This window comes from Tachypleus tridentatus, chromosome 10 (genome assembly GCF_004210375.1).
Source record: "Tachypleus tridentatus isolate NWPU-2018 chromosome 10, ASM421037v1, whole genome shotgun sequence".
In the NCBI taxonomy this organism is placed as follows: domain Eukaryota; kingdom Metazoa; phylum Arthropoda; class Merostomata; order Xiphosura; family Limulidae; genus Tachypleus; species Tachypleus tridentatus.
Genome location: NC_134834.1, coordinates 15,900,863 through 15,921,526, shown reverse-complemented (window position 1 = coordinate 15,921,526; position 20,664 = coordinate 15,900,863). Strand labels below are relative to the sequence as shown.

At 34.5% G+C, this 20,664-nt stretch overlaps 2 protein-coding genes and 1 pseudogene across 4 annotated transcripts in view; 2 read left to right on the top strand and 1 right to left on the bottom strand.

Annotated features, from left to right (window-relative positions):
- Window positions 1-20,664, bottom strand: part of LOC143228778 (uncharacterized) — a 364,507-nt gene that overhangs the window by 78,989 nt on the left and 264,854 nt on the right. The window lies entirely within an intron of this gene.
- LOC143227973 (putative phosphoglycerate kinase pseudogene) lies at window positions 1,383-4,397 on the top strand (annotated as a pseudogene). The gene is made up of 2 exons (XR_013015137.1): window positions 1,383-1,551; window positions 4,142-4,397. The product of XR_013015137.1 is annotated as a putative phosphoglycerate kinase pseudogene (transcript).
- On the top strand, window positions 10,343-20,575 carry LOC143228777 (phosphoglycerate kinase-like). Its single transcript, XM_076460125.1, has 8 exons — window positions 10,343-10,478; window positions 10,673-10,792; window positions 11,526-11,640; window positions 14,560-14,739; window positions 15,650-15,726; window positions 17,042-17,142; window positions 18,290-18,388; window positions 19,791-20,575. The coding sequence occupies exons 1-8, from the start codon at window positions 10,432-10,434 to the stop codon at window positions 19,832-19,834; spliced, it is 783 nt and encodes a 260-aa protein (XP_076316240.1). The 5' UTR covers window positions 10,343-10,431; the 3' UTR covers window positions 19,835-20,575.

Sequence of the window (20,664 nt, the reverse complement as noted above, 5' to 3'; positions counted from 1 at the left end):
CAACATTCTTTACAAAGATAATGGATTAATATCTTTTGTTAATGTTTTAAGGATTTTGCATTTTTAATAAAGTTCTGCAATGCATTCAAGAACTTGCAAGGCTACACGAAAGTTTAATTAAACAGTTATGTTCTGTAGCAGAAGTGGTAAAATAATTCAGGAACATTATAAATGTTGTGAAGCTTTGATAAATGTGTAACTTTTTAATTGAAAGAAAAACATCATTGTTACATCCTTATTCATCTATCTTGAGACTTCTTTTACGTCATTAATTTGGTATTTTGCTTGGACAAGTCAGTTTGATGAATATAGTTCATGATGAGTTTATTTAAGTGACTCAATAGTTGGAAAGTACTTTGATTATTTTAGGAATGCATTACATACGTTTTGAATTGTGGGTTCTCTAATAATTCTGTTCACATACTGATGAGAGATTTTTTAATTCTGTGCAAAGCTTACAAGAGGCTGTCTGTGCTAGCCATCCCTAATTTAGCAGCGGTATGTACAGCTAGTCATTACCACCCACTCTTGGGCTACTCTTTTACCAATGAATAGTGGGCTGATGAAAGAGATTTTCAGACTACATTTTACATGTGTATAAAGTTTAATTGAATATAAAAAAAATTCCCAGAGTATTTTACAGAAGGAGAATTTGGAGTTCCATCTATAGAAATATCTAAACATATCAGCTCATACTTGTATCCACATATTTAATCTTTGAACTCCTTGCATAATTTCTGACAAACAAAATGACCTGAAATTTTCATTTGTAGGATCTTCACCCTACCAAAAATAAAGGAATAATAATTTTCAAAGGAATTTTGAGGAAGCACCGTGGATAGGAAAGTCGGAAGAGTTTTGAGGGACTCTCGAGTTTCACTAAACTGGTTTATTTAAAAGTTGGTACTACCATTCAATAATCCACTCGAATAATAATTTAAACTTCGGGACCTAGAAAATTTTCTACTTGTTTTCTCCATATGAGAGTGAATGCAGTTTGGGGAATCTTGGTACTGGATCCACAAATTACCAAACAAATTAAAATTACAAGGATGTTTCCAAGCGCTCAGGAATGACAACACTGGAGAACAACATAAGTGGATGGGTGAAAGTGGTTTTGTGTAGTTATTTTCTGTGTATTTTCCCGGGTAATTAATTTACTTAATATGCACAAACATGTAAAGTTAAGAATTTAACACAAGTAGTTTAAATTAAATTTGTTGGTTGTGCATTTGTTTTTGTAATATGAAAAAGGATCTGATACTTTAGGAAGTATCCATCAACTTGAAACAAATAATAAAATCAGTTTATGAAACAAAGCGTTTTGAGACGTCACTAAATGATCTGTATTTGAACTTTAAAACATTTGCTTATGTTAAAATATAACCTTTTCACACAGAATTGTTGCAGCTTTAGATACCATTAAGCGCTTTTAACTCAAGGAGCCAAGTCGGTAGTACTGATGAGTCACCTGGGTCGGCCTGATGGTCAACGTGTCGAGAAATACTCTTTGAAACCAGTAGCAGATGAGCTGAAGACGTTATTGGGAAGGTGAGCCTTTGATTTGATTTTATGAGCTTGTTTGAAACCACAAGATGGGTTTTTTTTTTTCCATGCCTCGTGTATTTTGTGGTATCTAAACTGTAAAACCAACTATTGAAATAACACTGAATGTCACGCATTACTTTCCCAATTTTATAATAATTTCTGACACTAAACCTATGACACTTTTATATTGAAGATGACTAATTCCTCTCTTCCTAATGGAGAAGAAAATTCTTGATGATGAGAAACCAACTTGAAATAAAAATGTATTTCAGAATATGGGTATAAACACTTTTATTGATAAGGAGAGAACAACGTTTTGACCTTCCTAGGTTATCTTCAGGTTAAGAAAATTGACTGGCTGATAGCACGTGTAATATAACAATGGTCCACCTAAGTGGGTGGATAACTTGCATGAATCATCTCTTCAGTTTTAAGTTTTATCTCGTAGTTAACAGAAGTTGATTTTTTAACTAGCATTTTGTTTTTCCACAATGCAAGTGTTTGGGAATTTCTTGTATTTCTACAAATGCCATTGAATTCCTGTAAAGTGGGAAGTATAGTGTTTAATATAATATTACTTTATAACGTAGTTACTGCAAACTAATCCTGCATGTTGAAGGTTGTTCCTTTTTCTGGACTTCTGCTTGGAATCTTCCAAGATGATATTTTATGTCCTATGCTGATCCATTCTTCTGGTCTCTTCTGCATGCTAACCAAGATATATAACTACAAGATTTATAGGTTTTCACAAATTGTAAAAGATACATAGTTTTTTGGATTGTTTTTTTGTACTTTTCACATGGTTTGTTCGTTTGAAAAGAAATAATATCAAAATATAAAAACAAAAAAATAAGTAGAGATGCAAGGAGGATGAACAGTTGAAACAACTCTGGACTTTGCAGTAGAACTAGTTTGAGCTTGTAAGTGATGTAATGTTTGTTTAATGTTCTAGATTTTACAAGTAAACAACTCTTAAATAAAAGGGTGCATAAAAACTGCTGTTTCTAGTTTATTATCATTAAGTGTGGTGATAATTCCAAATGTAAATGTGGTTTATATGAGAATTAAACTCTGTTACGAAGCTTTAATAAATTATCCAACCTTTCCATGTGAAACAGTCTCATAAGTTCTGTTATAGATTGTTTAGGTAGAGTATACCTGATGATATGTAGTTGAATGAATGGCAACTGTCTGTTGTAGGAAACACAAGTACAGAAGACAACATTTTGAAGGTCTTCACCTTTCGTTATCAGGTAAACATACATGTGGTGTAGTTGGTCTTTATGGTATTCTGGTGGGCTGTGGAAGATATGATTGGTGGAGATATGATTCAACCAATGGTAGCCACTGTTTACTCACCTGTAACTTGGAATCTGTTTAGTGAAGGTTTTATTGCAAAGATTCTTTGATTTTTATTGTATTCCAGAATTTGTGTTGATGATTCTAGTTTTTTTTTCCCAATTTATTTTGTGTCCAGTTGATAGGGTGTGTTTTACAATGACTGGATTTTGTGTCTTCATGAATCTTTTAACCTTGTTCTGAGCCTTTTTCCCATTTCTGCAATATATATTCCATTATAAGAATGTGGAATTTCATATACAACTTGTGTTTTTTGTTGGTATGTTTTCAGTTTTGTTTTTCACCAAAAAGGATCTTAATGTCTTGGAATTTCCACTTGATCTCTGCATGGAATTTCTCGGCTATTTATTAGGTTTTCATGGATATCTTGCAGGTAAGGGAGGTAGTGCTAGTTTTTCTTATCTTTTACATCTGTCGTGGTCTTCAAGGAGTTTTTGATGGAGAAGATGTAACCTTCTGTTGTTTAAAGCACTCTCCAATCTTTTGTTATTCTGTTTCCATGGAAGTTCTAGTGCAGATGTTTTTAGCCCTTGTGTTTAGACATTGGATTATACCGCATTTTATTTAATGTGAATGATAGGACTAGAGGTGTAGGTATCTGTTCATGTAGGTGGGTATGGTATTGTATACATTTGTAATTATTTTGTCTTGTCTCCTAACAAGTATTTCAGGAAATGGTAGGCTGTGTTGTTCCTCTACTTCTATGGTAAAATAGATTCTTTTCTCTCTAGAAATACCTTCTAGGAATTCTGGTAAGTTTTCATGACTGGGAGGTTCAGATAACAAAAGTGTTGTCAACATAAAACCATAAACTTTGTGTTATCTGTGTAGATGATTGGGCTCTTTCTTTAAAGCCAATATCAGTCTTGTAAATGTTCTAGTTTTTTTTTACATTTCAGCTGTGGCTGTAATAACATCCAAAGTAATAAAATATAATCCCTCACAACAACAACATGCCGTGAGTGTTTTTTATATTTATATTTCCCAGAAGACTGTTAATAAAGAAATGTTAAAACTCCATTCACATATATTTTTATAATTCTGTATACCATAAAATTTATTTAAGACATGTAAATTGTGTAATATTTTAAGTAGGAATGCCTATTCATGTCTTTGCATAAAACAGTCATTTTTAAACTGTAAAATTTGCACCATGTAGACATTGGTTTTGTTATATTTTGTTTCCTAAAGAAATATATTAATTATAATTAATTTTAATTGGTATTGATTACAGAGAAGTTAAATTTCTACCTGACTGTGTTGGTCCAGAAGTGGAGGCAGCGTGTGATGATCCATCAGAAGGATCTGTGATTCTACTGGAAAACTTGAGGTTCCACATTGAAGAAGAAGGAAAAGGAGTTGATGCTCAAGGACAGAAGGTTCTGTATATCTTAATAGTGCACCATGCTGGTGCTCAAGGTGCTGTATATCTTAATAGTACACCATGCTGGTGCTCAAGGTTCTGTATATCTTAATAGTGCACCAAGCTGGTGCTCAAGGTTCTGTATATCTTAATAGTGCACCATGCTGGTGCTCAAGGTGCTGTATATCTTAATAGTACACCATGCTGGTGCTCCAGGTTCTGTATATCTTAATAGTACACCAAGCTGGTGCTCAAGGTTCTGTATATCTTAATAGTGCACCATGCTGGTGCTCAAGGTTCTGTATATCTTAATAGTACACCATGCTGGTGCTCAAGGTTCTGTATATCTTAATAGTACACCAAGCTTCGTGCTCAAGGTTCTGTATATCTTAATAGTACACCATGCTGGTGCTCAAGGTGCTGTATATCTTAATAGTACACCAAGCTGGTGCTCAAGGTGCTGTATATCTTAATAGTACACCATGCTGGTGCTCAAGGTTCTGTATATCTTAATAGTGCACCATGCTGGTGCTCAAGGTGCTGTATATCTTAATAGTACACCAAGCTCGTGCTCCAGGTGCTGTATATCTTAATAGTACACCAAGCTGGTGCTCAAGGTTCTGTATATCTTAATAGTACACCAAGCTGGTGCTCAAGGTGCTGTATATCTTAATAGTACACCATGCTGGTGCTCAAGGTTCTGTATATCTTAATAGTGCACCATGCTGGTGCTCAAGGTGCTGTATATCTTAATAGTACACCAAGCTCGTGCTCCAGGTGCTGTATATCTTAATAGTACACCAAGCTGGTGCTCAAGGTGCTGTATATCTTAATAGTACACCAAGCTCGTGCTCAAGGTTCTGTATATCTTAATAGTGCACCATGCTGGTGCTCAAGGTGCTGTATATCTTAATAGTACACCAAGCTTGTGCTCCAGGTGCTGTATATCTTAATAGTACACCAAGCTCGTGCTCAAGGTGCTGTATATCTTAATAGTACACCAAGCTGGTGCTCCAGGTGCTGTATATCTTAATAGTACACCAAGCTTCGTGCTCAAGGTGCTGTATATCTTAATAGTACACCAAGCTGGTGCTCCAGGTTCTGTATATCTTAATAGTACACCAAGCTCGTGCTCAAGGTGCTGTATATCTTAATAGTACACCAAGCTGGTGCTCAAGGTTCTGTATATCTTAATAGTGCACCATGCTGGTGCTCAAGGTTCTGTATATCTTAATAGTACACCATGCTCGTGCTCCAGGTGCTGTATATCTTAATAGAACACCAAGCTCATGCTCAAGGTTCTGTATATCTTAATAGTACACCATGCTGGTGCTCAAGGTGCTGTATATCTAGTAATAGGTTCTGTAGCACCACTCGTGCTCAAGGTGCTGTATATCTTAATAGTGCTCAGGTTGCTGTATATCTTAATAGTACACCAAGCTGGTGCTCAAGGTGCTGTATATCTTAATAGTAGTGCACTGTATATCTTAATAGCTGGTGCTCAAGGTGCTGTATATCTTAATAGTACACCAAGCTGGTGCTCCAGGTGCTGTATATCTTAATAGTACACCAAGCTCATGCTCCAGGTTCTGTATATCTTAATAGTACACCATGCTGGTGCTCAAGGTGCTGTATATCTTAATAGTGCACCATGCTGGTGCTCCAGGTTCTGTATATCTTAATAGTACACCAAGCTGGTGCTCAAGGTGCTGTATATCTTAATAGTGCACCATGCTGGTGCTCCAGGTTCTGTATATCTTAATAGTACACCAAGCTGGTGCTCAAGGTGCTGTATATCTTAATAGTACACCATGCTGTGCTGTATATCTTAATAGTACACCAAGGCTTCAGGTTCTGTATATCTTAATAGTACACCAAGCTGGTGCTCCAGGTGCTGTATATCTTAATAGTACACCAAGCTGGTGCTCCAGGTGCTGTATATCTTAATAGTACACCAAGCTGGTGCTCCAGGTGCTGTATATCTTAATAGTACACCAAGCTGGTGCTCAAGGTTCTGTATATCTTAATAGTACACCAAGCTGGTGCTCAAGGTGCTGTATATCTTAATAGTACACCAAGCTCGTGCTCCAGGTGCTGTATATCTTAATAGTGCACCAAGCTCGTGCTCAAGGTTCTGTATATCTTAATAGTGCACCATGCTGGTGCTCAAGGTTCTGTATATCTTAATAGTACACCAAGCTGGTGCTCAAGGTGCTGTATATCTTAATAGTGCACCATGCTGGTGCTCAGGTTTTGTATATCTTAATAGTGCACCATGCTGGTGCTCAAGGTGCTGTATATCTTAATAGTACACCATGCTGGTGCTCCAGGTGCTGTATATCTTAATAGTACACCAAGCTGGTGCTCCAGGTGCTGTATATCTTAATAGTACACCAAGCTGGTGCTCCAGGTGCTGTATATCTTAATAGTACACCAAGCTGGTGCTCCAGGTGCTGTATATCTTAATAGTACACCAAGCTCGTGGCTCGAGGTTCTGTATATCTTAATAGTACACCAAGCTCTCGTGCTCCAGGTGCTGTATATCTTAATAGTACACCAAGCTCGTGCTCCAGGTGCTGTATATCTTAATAGTGCACCAAGCTCGTGCTCAAGGTTCTGTATATCTTAATAGTGCACCAAGCTCGTGCTCAAGGTGCTGTATATCTTAATAGTACACCAAGCTCGTGCTCGAGGTGCTGTATATCTTAATAGTACACCAAGCTCGTGCTCGAGGTGCTGTATATTTTAATAGTACACCAAGCTCGTGCTCAAGGTTCTGTATATCTTAATAGTACACCAAGCTCGTGCTCCAGGTGCTGTATATCTTAATAGTACACCAAGCTCGTGCTCAAGGTGCTGTATATCTTAATAGTACACCAAGCTCTGCTCAGGCTCTGTATATCTTAATAATGCACCAAGCTCGCGCTCAAGGTACTGTATATCTTAATAGTACACCAAGCTCGTGCTCCAGGTGCTGTATATCTTAATAGTACACCAAGCTCGTGCTCCAGGTGTGCTACACCAAGGCTGAGGTTGCTGTATATCTTAATAGTACACCAAGCTGTATATCTTAATAGTGCTCAAGGTGCTGTATATCTTAATAGTACACCAAGCTCGGTGCTCAAGGTGCTGTATATCTTAATAGTACACCAAGCTGGTGCTCAAGGTGCTGTATATCTTAATAGTCAAGTGCTCAAGGTGCTGTATATCTTAATAGTACAAGCTCGTGCTCGAGGTGCTGTATATCTTAATATTAATAGTACACCAAGCTCGTGCTCCAGGTGCTGTATATCTTAATATTAATAGTACACCAAGCTCTTATTGAGACCCATTCAAGTTTTATTAAAATATGATTGGTAGTCGTAATAAGAAACATAAAAGTGGTACAGTGTAAAACTACATTGACAGACTTAAGACCAACATAATTTATAAAATACAATGCAACAACTGCTACATTTGAAAAAAACAAGCAGAAAAATGTAAACTTGGTTAAAAAAAAAAAACCTTCATGTTTTTGAACGCTGCAAAACAAACACAACATAACCATAGAAAACACCCAGATATTGAGTAGGGAAACAAATATAAATAAATACAAAATCAAAGAAGCTCTACTTATACAGCAACTAAAAGCAAAATTAAAACCAATATAAAGGAACACCTTTATACCTATACTAATTAATAACCTAACATACAACTGCAATGCCCCCTACAATCTGGTACCCATTTATACTCTTGTGCTTAAGACGTGTGTCCGACAAAGGTTACTTTCAAACTCTCTCTTTCTTAACCTAAAGATGACCTAGGAAGGTCGAAACGTTGTTCTCTTCTTATTAATAAAAGTGTTAATACCCATACCAGCCGTTCTGAGATATTTTTATTTTAAGTGTTTCTCATCATCAAGAAGTAGTACAGTGTTTGTCGTCATGACAGTATTTTGTTCATTTGCTTAAGAAAATTTGATATTAAATAATGAAATTGCTATACGTGGAAATGGAAATTTTTTAAAACTATAACTGTGGTTTAGCCAGTGCTTGTAAATGTAGGCTTATGTGCTTGTTCTGTTGCATGTAAATGTAGGCTTATGTGCTTGTTCTGTTGCACGTAAATATAGGCTTATGTGCTTGTTCCGTTGCACGTAAATGTAGGCTTATGTGCTTGTTCTGTTGCGTAAATGTAGGCTTATGCTTGTTCTGTTGCGTTCTTATGTGTTGTTCTGTTGCACATAGATGTAGGCTTATGTGCTTGTGTGCTGCACATAGATGTAGGCTTATGTGCTTGTGCTGTTACGTAAATGAATAGTTCATTTATTGCTCTTATTACACATTAAAAGGTCAGATGTTTTAGTCTAGCTGAAGATAACGTTTGTTATTCTAAACACGTAATTAAATCATACATTTATTACTGTACTAATGATCAATGTCATTAAACTTGGAACACAGGTGTTAAATTTTCCATCATTAACACACAACTGTGATGTTTTTTAGGGTTAAGTAACTTAACAAAATAATGAAATCAACAGAAAATAGTTTTTTTAAAGATTTCTCTTGCAACAACCTTCTAATGTTTAACATAACAGTGTGAATGCATTTGTCATTTAGACTTATTATAGGCTTGACAAATGTTGGGTAATCTAATGTAAGGATCAATTGAAACAATATTAATTGCCATTAAAACGTAAATTTAACCCCATTTCAAATAGCCACTGCTAGAAACTTGTTAAACGTTTAGTATATTTAAGTCAACAGATGGATATACTCAAAGATAACGTATAGTCCAGATTTTTCTGGGTGTAACTCATGTTTCATTGTTTTTATTCCACTACCTAACTCTTGGAGTATGTGCGAGTATTATAAAAGTGACAGTCAAACTCTGTTGCTTGGCCTAACAATAGATTCTGGAGGGTAAAAAAAAATGACTGGTTGGTTTCCGTCTAACGTTATCAAGAAGACTAAAGGAGATATCCTTCATGTAGCTGTTAACAAATTCAACAAAAAATCAAAACCCATAGTTATTAAGTTGATACCATACAATATGTTGAGCAAACATTTTAAATAAATCAAATGTTTGATTACATAAATACTATTTGAGGAATCTTTGGATTACATCAGGAAAGAAACATTGTTCAGAGTTGGCAGGAGTTTGACAAATGATCAGTTTTTCTCATGCCACGAATTTATAAACCTTTAACGGCCTAACATTGAGGAATCGGATCTAGTTTCTTACTTCCAAGTTTTAAGATAGATGACTATAATTTTTTTAATAAAATTGGTTTCATGAAACCTGTTTAAGATCTGTGGGGAATAACATAATTTCATAAAATTTGCTTTTACCCTTCACAGGAGTTTAGTTATAAAGATCAGTTGTGAATTTTTTACACTTAACTACATCTTGGTTGAAAATAGTAATATGATTAAATAATAGATTGTTAGCCATACTTAAGTTTCTAATTTTTAATATGATTAATTGAGTTTAATACTAAATAATTAATGTAATTAGCCTTTATCAGCTAAAACGTTTGGATTAATTATAATTTCTGTTGAATTTATATAGTATTAGTATTGTATTTGTAATAAATAATGTTATTTTGACTTGGAGTTATTAAAATTGCTCCCAAATTTGCAACCAGTGTATCGAGATTTTTTTCTTCAAAATTATTTTAATGAATTAAAACAAACCTTCCATGTGCTGGTGGAGTTGTATCCAACCCCCTGAGGTACAAAAACCAAAAATTTATTACTTGCAGCTGGCAGTAAGCCATAACTTTCACTAAGTAAGAGTTCTCACTGGATTTTCTTTTAATTTAATTGTACCAGTTTACATGTTAAACCATCAAGTGTTAATAGGGTATTCTACTCTACCAAGTGCAGTTTATATAAATCAAAATAGGGAAGACCAGTATTGACTCCTCATGATTCAGAATCAATCTTCAACCAGTAGAGAGCAACATGTAACTTGTACAGTGCTGGTGGGCAATACTAGAACTCGTAGCTCATAAAATTGTATAAAAAATTGATGTGTAATTAATAATTTCGCTGTAAGAAGTGATTATAACGTTTTCCTTAGTAGCGTAATCATTTAGATTTATTATTTCAATTTCTACGTTCAGGTGGCGAGCCCAGATGCTGTTGAAAAGTTCCGTGCCTCTTTAACTAAACTTGGAGATGTTTCACGTGAATGATGCTTTTGGTACAGCCCATCGAGCTCACAGGTATTGCACCTAGCTGGTAAATCTTTGATTAAAATAGAGTAATGTATTGAAATTTTAATTGTATAAAACCATTTGTTAGCCAGATGTCCATTGAAGTTGTAAAACTACACAAATCGCTTAAGTTTTTTATTGATTATAGATTGACACTAGATAGCTAATCTTTTCAACTAAACGTTCTTCGTTCCTTTTTCTAGCTCCATGGTTGGTGTAGAACACGCTCAAAGGGCAGCAGGATTTCTGCTGAAGAAAGAGTTGACTTACTTTGCCAAGGCTTTGGAGAATCCAGAAAGGCCTTTCCTCGCTATTTTAGGAGGGTATGTAGTACATTCTTGTTTATGTTTTTAAATGTTGAGATTCTGGTACTAAGCTTACTGAGGTACGAAGTACAAGAGGAAGTAATTAGTGCGAACAAGTTGAAGTTTTGAAACTTCTGTTGTTGTTTCTTTCAGTTTTCTGCAAGTCAGACACTTCAAAATCATAATCACTTGTTTTTTAATTGTACAACAACATTTACACAGGTAGGGCTTCACCTGTTCACAAATTAATTGTTACTCTGAAAAGAATGTTTTGAAAATTACCATGATGAAGTCTCAGTGTAAATACAACAAGTAAGATAAGAACTGGTTGGTGCGGTTAAAACTTTTAGTTTCTAATCTAATGTCAGAAGAAATAATGTTCTGTTGGTTTAAATTTAAATAAATGAAAACATTATACGACAAAATTCTTTTTTCTTATTCTAACTTGAGCAGAGTTAGTAACCGACAGCAGTAAATGAAATAATGTTCATACGACTTTCTATCTGTTTCTTAGTTAACTGGCTTGAATTAGAGAGTAAAGAATTAGGTAAATGAAAATGTGTGTCTTTCAGAGAAATAATAAAACTTAAGCTACAATTTTGAGAAAGGAACAGTTTATCTGCTACAAAAGCTGCTTGAACACACACAAAATAGAAAATGATATTTTGCCTTTTTGTTCCTTGTTGACCGCTGCCTTCTTGTCAATCCATTAATATATATGCATGTTTTTTGGAATGGCCTCTCCATGCAGGGCTAAAGTGAAGGATAAGATCCAGCTAATTGAAAACATGTTGGACAAAGTGAATGAGATGATTATCGGAGGAGGGATGGCATTTACCTTCTTGAAACAACTGAATGGAATGCAAGTAAGTTTTCAATGTTAGTTGCTTGTTGGTAAACGCTTCTCAGTGGCTGATGCTGACCATTTGCATCTGGTAGGCAGCTCAAAATTAGACAGTAGTACATGGCCGTAGTGGCTATGCCGTAATTAAACATTGTTTTGTTGGTCTTGTTCTGTCTTGAATAAATTTATTTAGTATATTGTTATGAATTTTCCATTTGTGTAATTTTTCATTGACTTTGTATGTCTCACAAGTCACGTAATTCTTATACAGTAATAATACATTTTATATCTGTGTGTATTCTAAAAACATCTGGTATGGATATTAAAGGTTAATTGGTACACAACAATGTGTTGACCTTCTGTTTTTAACCCAAAGATGACGTTGAAACATTGTTCTCTACTTTATTTTAATTAAAGTTTTAGTACCAACACCAGCTGTCATGAGATATATTTTTTTACTTCAAGTGGATTTCTTATCACCATAGATTATTTCATCATGGTGGTTGTTTGTGATGAGCAAGTCTATACTGTTTCTTTGTGTATCTGTTTAAACTCCATTATGTCAAACTTGTATGCATTACTGCAAACTCTATTAACTTAAAGATGACTTGAAAGGTTTAGACCAGCGTATCCCAAACTTTCTCAGTTCATGGCACCCTTAGTTTCTCAACGATTTTTTTCATGGCACTCCTCGGCAAAAAGAAAAACCTAACAGTTCCATTTATTAAGTAGTTAGGTCCAAACAACTTAATACTTGAATATTTGTCCTAATAACTTTAGCCATTTGGAAGAATAATACACGTAAATTGAAAGTAAGAACAATATTTATATTTCATTTTTAAATAACCACAGTTACTAATGAGATGTGTGTGTACCTATTGGTCACTGCACAGATACTCAAACCTTGGACTCAGGTTAAGAATTACCACCCTTCCTTCCTGTTCCACATTGGTTTTCACACAGTTCTTGCTTTTTATCACAGCAACTGCCAAAAATCCAGCTTTGCAGAGATATGACATCACAAATTGTATTAGGATTCACTTTGCAGTGGATATTAATCTTTTTATTGAAAACTATTAGTTCCATGCTGCCAAATTTTGTTTTAACTCTTGTCACAAGACAGCTCCATAAAATTGTCTTCTGCAAAGGCAAGTTCAGATGGGGCCTTGAATGGGTCTTGAATCCATGCAAGCTTCTCCATATTGTGTGGAAAGTTATTTTCAAACCAGTCACTGAGCTGTTAGGTGCTCCTCAGTAACATTTTCTCTGAAGGCTGAAACCTTCTCTGTGAGTTTCAGAATGTACAAGTTGCTTCCAAGCAGAGAGATATTCAATGCATTCAGTTTTTCAGAGATTGCACAGGTTTGCTAATGTTGACAAAAAAATCACTCGGTATCCAAGAGGTTTTTAGCACATTCGTGTTCTTTGAGATGAGAGTAGAGTTCCTGTCGTAATTTCAAAACACAGAACAGTACATTCCCACAGGAGAGCCATCGTGAGCTGCAGTAGTACAACAAAGATGTGGGCTCAGATCCCATATCTTCTCAGTTTTTTAAAAAACCTTTCCTTCTGTGGCCAAGTTTTTATAAAGCTCATCACTGTCGACACACTTGACATAACTAGGTTCAGTGGAGGACTCTGGTGCTTTAACACAAGGGCTTCACTGTGGATTATGCAGTAGGTCCACAGTGCAGCAAGAGCTTTGCTTTGTACGTGTACCTCCAGTGATACTTTTACAAAAGAGAAGATCTTCCACAATTTTGTCACCATCTGCAAACCCTGTGTACCAAATCAAATGAACATCCTTGTTACTATCCGTCACCTCATCTAGCTGTTACCCAAATTCCTTCTTCATTTTTCAGTTAGCTGATCCTTGAGGTCTTCAGCCATATGTTGGATTCTACAACTGATAGTATTGTTGGATAAAGGCACCTTTGAAAGCAGTCTTCCCTTAGAGTCACCAACTACAATATTTACCACATCCACTGCAATTGGTAAAATCAGTTCTTCATTGATGGTGTGAGACTTTTTACATTTTGCGACTCTATATTCCACCTTGTAGGATGCTAGCAAAGTATTGCTTGGTATTAATGCTTGTTTCAAAAATGTACCTGTTTGTCCTTTCAATTCTTTCTGGTAAGATATTCACGGGATTTACTAGCCATGTTAGGATGATTGTTCTCTAAGTGTTTTAGTTTACTTGGAAGCTTGCACTCTGGAGACAAAACATTTAGACATAATACACACTGTGGACACGCTTCATAATTGGTATCCACTGAAGTAAAGCTAAAATCTAGATAACTATTGTCATAACTCTATTTCTGTTTTTTCACAACTCTGCCACCTGTGTGTTGTTCGCCATTATTTTCCTCACTCCCACACCTCTTATTAATGTTCAACAATCTTTGTTTTTATACACAAGAACTACAAATCAACAAAATAATTCACTGAACTTCACAACACTCTTCAGTTATTTTGGTTACTGATGGACCCAGAGAGTCAACAGGTATTTATGTACAAAATCTAAGAAACAAGAAAATTGAAGAAGTTACTGGTGTAGCCAAAAGTACGAGTAAACAAAAACATATCTCAAACATTCGAGAATGTCATCAAAAGGGAATGTGACCTAATGTTAAAACTGTGAACTACCTTGAGCTAGTAGCTCGCATGGTGTCCAACACTTCAGTATTGCTGTGTTTCCCTCAAATTTGAAATATCCTGCACCACTCCTGTGAATTCATTGCAGAGCACAGTTTGGGAACTGCTGGTCCAGACATTACTCTGTACTTTGTTTTAATTAAAGTTTTAATACCCACACCAGCCATCTTTAGAATAATATTTTTTTTTTTCTTTACCTCAATTGGGTTTCTTGTTATCGTGAACTTGTATACAAGTTCATTGCTTACAGTTTTGGTAATACTGTTTTATTTTATTTTGTAAGATTGGAAATTCCTTATATGATGAAGAAGGAGCAGGAATTGTAGGAAAGCTAATGGAAAAAGCTCGGAAAAATGGTGTTCAAATTCATCTTCCACTGGACTTTGTTACTGCTGATAAGTTCAATGAAGCTGCAACTACTGGCTCAGCCACAGTAGACTCGGGTATTCCTGAAGGATGGATGGTATGTATTATAGACGTCAGTATGTAGAGTTTGGGAGGAAATTTCCCACCTTTTCTGTAGATCTAGTATACATAAACATTCACAGTAATATATATATGCAAAAACGGCTCATTTGGGTTGAGAAAATATTTTGCATAGAAGAGCGAACAACGTTTTTGACCTTCTTCGGTCGTCGTCAGGTTCACAAGTAAACAAAAACATGTCTCAAACATTCGAGAACGTCATCAAAAGGGATGTGACCTAATGTTAAAACTGTGAACTACCTTGAGCTAGTAGCTTGCATGGTGTCCAACACTTCAATATCGCTGCGTTTCCCTCAAATTTGAATTATCCTGCACCGCTCCCGTTAATTCATTGCAGAGCACAGTTTGGGTATTAGAGCACTAGTTAGGTATTTTTGTGAACCTGACATTGACCGAAGAAGGTCGAAACATTGTTCGCTCTTCTATGTAAAATATTTTCTCAACCCAAATGAGCCGTTTTTGCATGTATTTCTCTACAAGTGGGTTTCTCGACATCACTGATTATTCACAGTAATAGTTGAGACTTTTGTTGTTGTTTATGTTCCTCTTCATACATACAAGTCTTACCCAGACATGTATCACTATACTTTGCTGAACCAGCTTATGTGTGTATAGTATTATAATTATTTAAATAATTTTCATGTAAAAACTGCTAAATGTCTAAATATAGTTATGTCTGAAAATATATTTTTAAATAAGTTATTTTTTCTCACTTAGTTTTTATCTGTGTTCAGTTTATGTTTATTGACCACCACGTCTGAAATGAAACTTGATTGTTTTTTATTCCATTTATTTTACTTAACTAAAGCTCAAACTGCAGTGAACATTGGTAAAGAAAAATTTATTATGTAAGCAATACTAGATCTTGTTTTTTTAACTTTGTGTAGGGTCTTGATTGTGGAGATAAAAGTGTTACAAAGTTCTCTGAAGCAGTGCAAAGAGCAAAGACAATAGTATGGAATGGGTGAGTTCTTTGTTGTGAATTGTTGTTTAAGGATTGTTTGTCTATAAACAATAGTATTAAATAGAGGAGTTTTTGTCCATAAACAGTATTATAGAATGGGAAGCTGTATTTACAACTTATGAGTAACAAATATTTAAAGCTTCACGTGATTGGTTAGACCTGAGTACCAAATATCTGTAGCTTCACGGGATTGGTTAGAACTAAGTACCAAATATCTGTAGCTTCACGTGATTGATTAGATTTGAGTACCACATATCTATAGTTTCATGTGAGTGGTAAATTCATTCCAGATACAAAATATCAATTCTAGAAAGTTGTGATAATTCAGTAAATCAATGCACTTTATGTAATATAGGCCTAAAAGAAGAAAATTAATTTTGTCAAGTTCTATTTGTATCAGTAAAACTTTAGGCAGAATAGACATAGCAGGGCCAGGCTTAAAAATATTTTTGTTTGTGTTAACCCTAAACTGATTTATAATGTAGGTAGGTGAGTAATTGTATACATATTTTTTTTTCACATTGTTAAAAATATTTTAAATAATATCAGTTATGTGATCCAGCTGAAGCATAATGCATACAAATAATTAAGTTCATCTGTATACTGCAAGTTTGCATCAAACTTGTTCACAAAGCACACTTGCTGGTCAGTATTGACCTCGAACAATAGAGTTGAGGGATTGTTACTAACAATTTTGACTGTTATTCCTTCATTTCAAGTACTTATCTCCACCTGGATAAGTTTCCAATTAAGATTAATTTGTTTTTATCTTAATCCTTAATCTATGAGAACATTTTTCGGAGACAAACACTGAAGAGACTTGGGCTCTGTGTCCTTGAAGTATGCTCATCAGCAGTAAATTCTCTCCTGCTAAGTTCTTTAGTTTAATGTGAGGACCCTGGGAATAAGATATGTGTTGTCAATTTGTTATGTTCTGCTCATTCAGTGACCTATCAGTTGGTACTTAGGTAATGCCCTACTATATCATTGTGGACTCCATGAATTTCTGAAAAACAATATTATAACCATGATATGGCAGTAAACATGCTAGTTTGCAAATTTATTTGATGGATCAGTATATCTGTAGAAACTGGGGCAAATTTTCCAAGTCCTGAAGAAACAAAAACTATCAGTTGACCCCTGTTTCAGAAGGTCAGTCAGTTTACAACAAACAAATATAATTTTAAGCCTAACTTAGGTTTGAGAATGTTTTCAATCAGTATTTGCTTTTGAACGTAATAAAATTAATGTCTTCTGTTTGTGGTCAATGTTTTCGATCGTAAAATGTTAGTTTAATTCTTTTGTTTGAAAACAGACCAGTAGGTGTCTTTGAATGGGAAAATTTTGCTAAAGGTACCAAAGCTATTATGGATGAAGTTGTAGCAGTTACTAAAAGAGGTGCTACTACCATTATTGGTAAGTTTCAGTAGCATTTATATAAGTTACTTAACCAAAGATATTATAATATGTTTTATTTGTTATGTTAATGCTGGTATTTCTTCATTCAATGTGTAGGTTCTTGTTTTGGGTGTCTGTAAATTATGCAGGTGTACATATTTAAACTTCACAAAAGTTGTTTTGGTTTTATTAATAGACTTTCCATGATTCAGCAATGCAGATGTCAAAAATATATTTCTATCTTATAAGGATATTTTTACAAACTGAGAACAAAAACAACTTTCTTAGTTCAGATACCAGTTATCCCAATGAACATTTTTTGATTATGTGTGGATTGTAGAACGATTGATAAAACTATGTAGCATAACAAAATGTCATCTGATTTTAATGAAAATGTTTCACTTGTGTAAAATTATATACAACTTTTTTTGTGAAAAAATCTGTACATGATGGGGGGGAAAAAAATGGATTTCATTTTTGGATTCAGGTTACAGGAATAATTACAGAAGAACATGCAAAACCTTTGTAACAGTAAAACTATTACAGACCTGTGTAATTAACAGAATAGAAGTTGGAACATGTAAACATTTGCAGATTGTGTGAGAGAAGTTTTTTTATGGCTAGTTTGGATGGGGCTATGTAATGGACATTGTCTGTAAGAGGAAGATACTGACCAACCAAATAACCAATGCAGTTCTTATGATTACTCTTGGAATGATGATTGGTATGAACGAAGATAAATTACCACCTCAGTAGTGTCAGTGGATTAATGGTGTCAGGGCTCGAAAACAGCAACAGATGTGTTGTCTTCCGCCATACCATAAACTTCATTTCTTTGCTATGTATTTCCCGTTCTTATCATTTAGTAAAATGATTCAATAATTTATGTAAACACTATATATTAAATTCACTTAACTGCTGTATGTAATTTGGCACAAGTGTCAACATGATGGCTATATTACACTGAATAAAAACATTTCATCATAAAACCTTCATCACTCAAACTTTGTACCAACAAATATAAATACTTTAAAGACCTGTCTTTAAACCAAGAAAGCTTAGAATATTCTGGTGAGGTCTGTTTGGTAGAATGTTTTTTGTTACACATTTACAGGTTAGCTTTAGTTTTGTGTTCCTAACCCTAACCCACACGTTAATTTTTCAGGGGGTGGTGACACTGCCACGTGCTGTGCTAAATGGAAGACTGAAGATAAAGTCAGCCATGTGAGCACAGGAGGAGGAGCTAGTTTAGAACTCTTGGAAGGTAAGTGTTGTAGAGTTGAGGTCAAACGGACTCTGAAAAATCTTAACAGAAATGGAAGTAAAGTCATCTGTATGTTATAACGAAATATATTTAAATAAGTTACTGTTATATATTTCAGTCAACTTTACATTTTCTGGTACTAATGTATTAATTCTAATCTGTGTTTCTTTCTTTGTTTTCAGTGTTAATTATAGGTATTTTTGATTTTGCACTAAGATTACCAAGTACTTTAATTTACTCAAATTTACACTAGATATTCAATGAATTTAGGTATTTTAGACAAAACTCATGGACTACACATACCTTTTTGAGTTTACTTTATTTTACAATGCTAAAAATGCCCATAAAAATATTTCAAGATGAGCAAGTTGGTGAAAACTGTGGGACCGACCACTCTATTTTTTTGCTTTTTATCTCGGAAGTGGTAAGTGCCCAAAACACTATGCTGCTTAGCTACAGTTGTGATAGATAAATTTTTATCATATCAGTTGTTCCATCTGTTTCTTGTTAATCATCTCCCTTATATTTAATAATAAATTACATCAATTTTGTTTTTATATAAATAAAAGTAGACAGTTTTTGTTGACTGCTAATATGTTTCAACGTCCTTGTTTAAAGATCGTTTTTTTAAAGTCTGAACTTTAAGTAACCAAATCAGAAGTGCGAGTGGTCTAGTAAATTTGGAACTTTGCCTGAAATGTAAGAGAAATAACTTTTTCGAAAGACTTTGGTAAACCCTGCCTTTGAGTGTAGCTGTCTCTCTCAGTTAGCCTTGATTCTGTTATGTATAATTTCTGTTGTAAGATAAAATTGAGGAGTATTGGATATCTACTTTATTTATAATGTATTTAAAGAAAAACCAAATCTTACTGAAGAATATGTAATCCTTGCTCAAGGTGCTGATTTCCTTTAAAAATTTTCATAATGAAGGTATCATAGTAATTGGAGATTTATTATCTTTCATATTTACAACTGGTAATTTGAGCTTCTTTGAACTATATTATTATTTATTCAGTTTTAGTATAACAATATTGTACTTCCTGTATAAATTACCACCTGGTGGATTTTAAACAAAGTTCATAGGTTCTTGATGACCCAAAACCCACTTAAAATAAGAATGAATCTCAGAATGGTGGTACGGGTATTAACACTTTTACTAATAAAGCAGGGAACAATGTTTTGACCTCCCTGGGTCATCTTTAGGTTAACCTGATGACCTAGAAAGGTCTGTTCTCTGCTTCATTAGTAAGTGTTATTACCTATACCAGCTGTTCTGAGATACATACAATGTTCTTAGGTGTGATGATGATATATATATTTACATCAGATATGTATTAAGAGAACTGCAGAAATATGTGGAACAGCTATCTTGTTTTGATAATTGTCTTCTTTGTTTACTCAGGTAAATGTCTTCCTGGGGTCGCAGCTCTTTCTGATGCTGCCTAAGGTCACGTAGGAATATCCAGTCTTTAGTTGTGGTCAGAAGTTCCACAAGACCTTGTGTTCTGCTACCATTAAACATCAAGATGTGCTCAGGATGGTTGTAGACACTGAAGAACCGTGTACGTGTGGTCTCTTGCTGTTTCAGTAGTTCCTGTTTCCTGTTTGCTTCTTGTTGAAGAACATTAGAGCCTTGTAGTTATTTCTAAAAGCAGTCAGTAGGCTGGTAAATCTGTTTCTAAAGTGCATCCATTTAATCATGATACTTACTATTCAAGTGAAAATACCTGATGTTAACGACACTAGTTCCTTTTAGTGTTAACAGTATTGCTATTTTGTTAACCAAGTCCTTGTTAGTGTTAACAATTCTGTTATACAACAAGGCTCTGATGTGTAAGCCTCTTCAGGACAAAACCTTGTTAAAATGTACTTTTATTTACAATTCATTTTCAAGAAATTATTTTTCAGTTTACTTGAAACATTATTATGAAAGATGTTCTTCCTTCAATTTGTTATTTGCAGTGAAATGCATATTTTATTCGATAACTTAATAGTGTGAACTGTTTTTTATGCGTGTATAAACTCACATTATTCATTTCATTGCCTTAAAAATAAGTTTGCATTTTGTCTTTGAAATAGTTTTTAAGTTTTAACGTTCAAGTTGAGCTTGTTGTATTTGTCGGTTGCCAAGTTAACATGTTAAGGATGTAAAGTGATCTACTTACTGAATAAAAGTTAAATATGAAATTAGCTGTCAGTTGCTAATAACAGTAATTTGCATTTAGTACCATAACTATTGGTTAAATAAGATAGAAATATCCACTAGACACTGTTAT

Coding starts and splice junctions, on each gene's coding strand:
- LOC143228777 (XM_076460125.1), top strand. CDS start 10,432: ATGTTTCACGTGAATGATGCTTTTGGTACAGCCCATCGAGCTCACAG. Junction 10,793..11,525: donor TTCCTCGCTATTTTAGGAGG/GTATGTAGTACA, acceptor CTCTCCATGCAG/GGCTAAAGTGAAGGATAAGA. Junction 14,740..15,649: donor GTATTCCTGAAGGATGGATG/GTATGTATTATA, acceptor AACTTTGTGTAG/GGTCTTGATTGTGGAGATAA.